At 39.0% G+C, this 6,124-nt stretch overlaps 1 protein-coding gene across 1 annotated transcript; it reads left to right on the forward strand.

The window, feature by feature from the left end:
- Window positions 1-2,896: 2,896 nt before the first annotated feature.
- On the forward strand, window positions 2,897-5,861 carry CFAP97D2 (CFAP97 domain containing 2; the record flags this gene model as incomplete). The annotated part of the gene is made up of 2 exons (XM_085049323.1): window positions 2,897-2,959; window positions 5,661-5,861. Coding segments are annotated over 2 exons (174 nt in total), but the record flags the coding sequence as incomplete, so codon positions are not given.
- Between the last annotated feature and the right edge of the window lie 263 nt (window positions 5,862-6,124).

The following is a 6,124-nucleotide window of genomic DNA, read 5'->3' on the forward strand; positions in this document are numbered from 1 at the left end:
GGCTTGCAGGTGGAAAAATGTTAAAGATGAGGTAGAGAACTGAATTTGACATATTTTTTCTAACTAAATTGACACTACTGAAATAAATAAATTTATTTCTGTATGAATTAACCTCAAGAGGTTCACTACTGTTTTCAAGCATGGCTATTTAAACAGTGGCTCTTTTAAAGCAGGGAGCTGATATTAATGTATCTGAAATACTCTCAGCATCCACAGTCCATACAGAAGTCTCCTTTGTTCAGTGTACAGAGCATTTCATATATGCATGAAGGTCCAAGAATAGAGGTTAGAGATCGCTATGATATACAGTCAAGAAATGTATTTTTAGAGAATGAAATATTTCCCATGAGCCAATTGCTCTTGTATTAAACACAAGTGCTAATTTCTGAGTGCAAGCAAAGAGAAAGAGTAACTGTGATGTTAAGCAAAGGATGGCTTAGAAAGTAGAGAGTTTTGTTTCTTATTGTAGGGTTCACACCAAGCAGTGATTAACAAGGTCTCCAGTGACCAAAGAGTGGCCTTTTCCAGTGCCCCTGTGTTGTCATGCTGGTGCTTCTGAATTCCCATGCTGGCTTCCCAGAAAATTCACTGTGCCTTCTCCTGGCACAAACACAGGCCTGCTGCAGTGAACACCAGCTACCAGAGCAGAGGCACCTGCAGCTGTGGTACCTGGGCACAGCAGGGCGATTTGGCAGGTTGTCCTGAATGACACAGCCCTGTAGGGCCCAGGCATTTGATCTACCAAGAGAGACAGAAATTGCTCTGAGAAAACATAAGGGTCTCTGCTTGGTGATGTGAAGGCTTTGCATTGAAGGAGCTCACAAGAAAAATGAACTAGAGCAAGAGAGAAAGAGAAAAAATAGGAAACAAGGAAGAAAACAAGGTGCAGTTCTTGGAGAAGACCCCTAAAATATGGCAATGTTTATGGTTATCATTTTCTCCTTGCTGCAAAGGTACCAAAAATGTCAGCATGTTTTTATGACCACAAAAGCAGATGCACCCAGTCTGAATATTTTTGCTATTTTCTTAATAGATGAAAGGAACAGGGGAAAAAAAAATACCAACAGTTACATCTCTTCTCTGCAACATTCTGTGTAGAATTAAATATAAATTAAAAAATTGTTCCAAAACCACTGTAAAGTGCTGCAACAGAGATAAGGGTGGGCTTATAAATGCCAGGGTTTACCTTTTACAGTTGTGCATGTAAGAATGAGACAGAAATTGTTCACGACAATTTCCAGAAAATGAAGTTGCATTGTTATGAGTTATACAGAAGAAATCTGGTTTCTAAAACCACCTTTTGTTGTTTTCAAGCTTTTCAAGTTTGAAACAGTTTGCATATCTACAAATTTAAACCTTAGTTTGCGTAACTGTGACATTTTGTTCTTCACACTGGTGATTTGTACTGACTGGTACAGTAACAACCTTCTTTTACAAATTACATGTCTTCTTATAGTTATTTTTAAAATAACTTAATAGTATGATAATTAAAGGCACCTGAAGAATCAGAGGAGACAGCAGCAGCAGAAGCCAAAACTCTCACAGGTTTACCAAGTTTAGTTTTGCTATCCAGTAAAACTCAGCTACTTAACATGATGGGATCTAGAAAGGGTACAGATGAGCCCTGTCATCATCCTCTGCAAACAGTTGCAGTTGAGAGCAGTTTCCTTCTGGGATCCCACCTCCTCTGAGAAGACTGCCCCAAAAAAAGCAGCTGAATGTTTTCACAAGGAGAGAAGCAGCTCAAGTGAATTTCAGACAAAGTTAAAAACTACTAAACATTATCCCAGTCAATGCTGTAAATTATACACATTGTTCTAAAACCCAGGAGCCTGTCCTGGTAGTATGTATGACAAGTCTGCTATCAGGGATTCAGGCCTGGTCCTAGGCTTATCACGAAGTTGCTTCAGAAAGAGACGTGGAAAACTTCTGTTGCACTCAGGCAGTGCTTTGGTCATGTCCTACACTGAAGCATTTGTGTTGGTGATGTGCTTGCTGCTTTTATTTCTCTGTCTCCTACTTTTTAAATAGCAAATATTTCTCTCTTCTTTCCGTATCACTTGAGTCTGCTGAGTTATGTAAGTTATTAGAGATGGAGAATGTATTTCACGACAAAAATCATGGTATCATTGTTTTAACTCATCCAGTCTCATTCCCTGCAGAACCCCACTCTGAGAGAAAATGTCTTAATTGTGTCTCACTCTACTTCATTACCAGCTTTTCTTCCATGAGGTTTACTTAGTCCAACACAGCTCACAGATTATTTTTCTCCTACATGTGTTGCATGGCTATTTAGGTCAGATGGAGATAAATATTATTATGCCACTGAACTATCAACTCCATCAGAATTATTAGATCCACAATGCATTCTTAATGTTTGTCCTAAAATGCTAATAAGAAGAGACCTGGGGATGCTTTCAACACAAGAAGTCCTTTTCCAGTATTCTTACCTTACTGGCAGCATCCCAAATACGTATAGTTCTGGAAGACCTGATTTATCTTAGGAGTACCAAGTGCTTTCTTACACTATTCTTTTTATTTCTGCTGGATGTCTAACAGAAAATGCCTGCCTTCTCTTAGACAGTCATTTCTGTATCATAATATCAACAAAACTAACCAGACTGTATGCTTTTTTTACATTTTTTTCAACATAAAGAAGACTTAGCATCTCCAGCAGACTTTTAGAACAACTTTCTTCAATATTTTCATTTTCCACTCCTCTTCTGGGCAAGTCTGGCTTTGCTGATGCAATGAATCATTTATCTAATAATGTTACTGCTGGCTAACAAAACAGAACACGGGAATTATAAGATTTTCCATAACGATATGCAGGGGTATTTCCAATGAAAAAAGTTAAATGCTTCACTTTCTGTTGCAGATCCAGACAGCAAAATGAATAGTGGACACAAGTGCCCCAACAATATACAGCCACCTTCATCAGGATTTAGGAAAGCTGAAGGTATAGTATTGGCTATTTCACTGGGCCTTCACATCTCCTCTCAAAGCAAACAAAGAGCCTACTGAATGGTCACAATTTCAGGGCCTTTTTTCTCCCCCTCAGTGAAGTGATTGTTGCAACAATCAGGATTCATGAATAGCACATTCCCAGCAGCATTAAATAACTTATTTTATCTTTATGATTATTGATGAAATCAGAGTGTTTCAGATTAACAAGTGCTAAAGTGTTCAAATAGCCTCCGAAGATATCCTTCTGCACAGCCATGAAAATAACATTGCAAATAACAAGAATAGCACAATCACCAAGATACAGAGCAAAGAACTGAAAAATAGGATGTTAACATATTCAAAGCACGAGAAATAACAATGGGTAGCCTTGACTGGCAGTTATCCTTCAAAATCTTACTGCTCCCAGGAGACAAATTTTTATTAAAGGATGAGAGTGGAAAATAAATTGTTAGCTAATTATCTCTGCTCACTAAAAGGAAACAACAACAATTAAAAAAAAACCCAAACATGAGCAAAGTAGAAAATATGTACAGCTAAAACTTGTCAAAGACTTAATTTCCAACAAAGTGCCCCTCAGGCAATGGGAATGTAACCCATATCAGGACTTCAGAATTAATTTCCTTAAAATTGTTTATCATCTCACTGTGTGACATAATAATCCCCAGGCACCTTAAAATCATTTCACTAGCAAAACAATTCATTTCTTTTTCATGCATAAAATCACACGCTATATTAGGTTGTGGGTTCAATTGCTGATGTTAATTTTTTTCCCATTACTGTAAAAATAATTGCTTCACTTCCTTTGAAAATGAAACATTGCATCACCCCACACACACAGAGGTTAGCGATGAAAATGCCAAGAGTAACCCACTACTCTTAGGCATGCTCCTTAGATGCTCCTCAGATCATGCACAGGTCCTGATACCTCCAAGTGAGACTGGTTCTTTCTCATCGTCCTCCTTTCCATGCTCCTAGAGAAAGAGGGGAGTAAAGAAAATTTTGCAATCTTCTGGTAACGAGTTCTTTACAATCATTCTCCTCAGGTCATGGAATGACTTAACACAGCATTTTTAGGTACGTTTATACTACAATGTGACCAGCATCTGGCCTGCCTTGGTTACAAAGCCCAGCAAATGAGGCTGATGCACTGGATTCCCTCCAGAAACCTCTAACATTAGCCACTCAAAACTGTCAGATCTGGATGAGCAGGATTTACTATTTGTTTTATATAGGTCTTGAAATATCTTTGAAGTGCCTAGACTCAAATATGGGGAAAGAAAGGAGGAGGAAGGAAAAGACTGAATTAGTATTTGCATGGCCTGGTTTTTGGTAGTGGGAGGGCCACACGGGTGGCTTCTGTGAGAAGCTGCTAGAAGCTTCCACCATGTCTGGCAGAGCCAACCCCTCATGGCTCTGAAGATGGACACACTGCTGGCCAAGCCTGGGCTTATTTATTTTCTTTCACTGTAACAAAACTGCCTTATCTCACCTGCTGGTTGTTCTCCATCTTATTCTCTCCCCTGTCCTATGGAGAAAGGGAGTGATAGAACAGCTTAGCGGGCACCTGGCACCCAGCCAATGTCAACCTGCTGCATGTGCTCTAAACAAGACTGTTCCTTCAGCAATTCTGTTCCAAAAGCCTTTTGAGAATGACATGTTGAAGTTCAGCCATGAAAATTGTGCTTTCCCCACTTTCCTCCATCCAGCCTCTCTCTGGTTATCTTCAATACAGCCCTTTCAGAATAGGAATCGCTGGGCCTCTGATAATCTTACAAATATTTTTTTCTCTTCACCTCCCCCCTATTCCTTCCCAATCATCACAAACACATTTTTAGCATGGATCTGTGTTCTTTGAAAAACAACATGGTAACATTTTTTAAAAATTAGACAATGCCTCGTGATGTCCAAAGGGATTCTTTCACTTCCACTGGACCATTTCAATTTTCATCCACTGTTGACACAGTTAACTTTAGAGACTGAGATTATTAGTATCTTCCATTTAAAATTAAATTTAGAAAGGCTTAAAGTCATGATAACACTGAAAAGAACTGGCTTATACTTCCTCAAACATCTCTCTCCATTTGTTCATTACACCCAGTTATTGCTCCTCTACTTACACCAGCCTGCAATCCCTCCAGGATAAAGATGGCCTGCAACTGGACGTAACCCAAATCTCACTGAAATCAATGGAAAAGTTACCATTTGATCCAAAGCCCATCAAAGATAATGGAGAGAGTCCCTTCACAGAAGTCTGGACAAGTCCCATCATATGCTTATACACTGTCCGTAACAATCTTAGCTTTTGACAAGAGCTTATAAAAGCTGTTAGAGACAAAAATTATGATGATGATTCCAGAAAATATGTTGACAAATATTTATAGAAATTCTGCTTACACCAATGAAATGCATTCACTAATAATGCAGGCTGCTGCTGTGGTTTCAGGAGAGTGTTTCAGAGCCAAATTCACAGCATTGCAAAAGGCTTTGTCTCCCTGTGTCACCATGAGAATGGTGAAAAAAAAGGGCTCTCTCAGTAATAGCACAGAGCTTGACCTGATCAGTGTCTGTTGCATGCTGTGTAGAGAAGGGGACAGCAATTTTGAACACCCCGTTAGGTATCCATGATACATCATTGCTGCTTGTTACGACCTTGTAAAAACAGAATCATTTCTTTATCCCTTCTGTACACAAAGTTGGAGGAAGACCAGCTTTCTGCCATTGAAAGAGACAACTGTTTGCTGCTGGAGGAGATGTCCTGCATCATGAGAACAAAGGGACAAATTGACAAGAAAAAATTACTGTAAGGCCAAAAGGTAACATCAGCAGCACTATTTCCATGTAGTTATCAAGTTTCCTTCCCAGTGACAAACATAGCTAAGGATAAACTGCTCTGTGAGGACACATATTTAAAAGGCAGCCTAAGGTATAATCAACACTTCAGAAAGCCATTTGCTTGTCCTGTCACATGAAATCTAATGCCAGGTCATTTTCCTCCTACACTCTATTGAAGAGAAGATGGCTTTAAATTACTTTTCACTTTAATAACTGAGGGAATGAAAAAAAAATAGAGAGGAGGAAACATTGCCCTACTTTAAGAAAATAATTGAAGCAAACCTGTTATGTCTCAGCAAAGCTGTTGATCCTGCTATGTGAGTCA

Source organism: Lichenostomus cassidix, chromosome 1, assembly GCF_008360975.1.
Source record: "Lichenostomus cassidix isolate B80296 chromosome 1, HeHo_3.0, whole genome shotgun sequence".
Lineage (NCBI taxonomy): Eukaryota > Metazoa > Chordata > Aves > Passeriformes > Meliphagidae > Lichenostomus > Lichenostomus cassidix.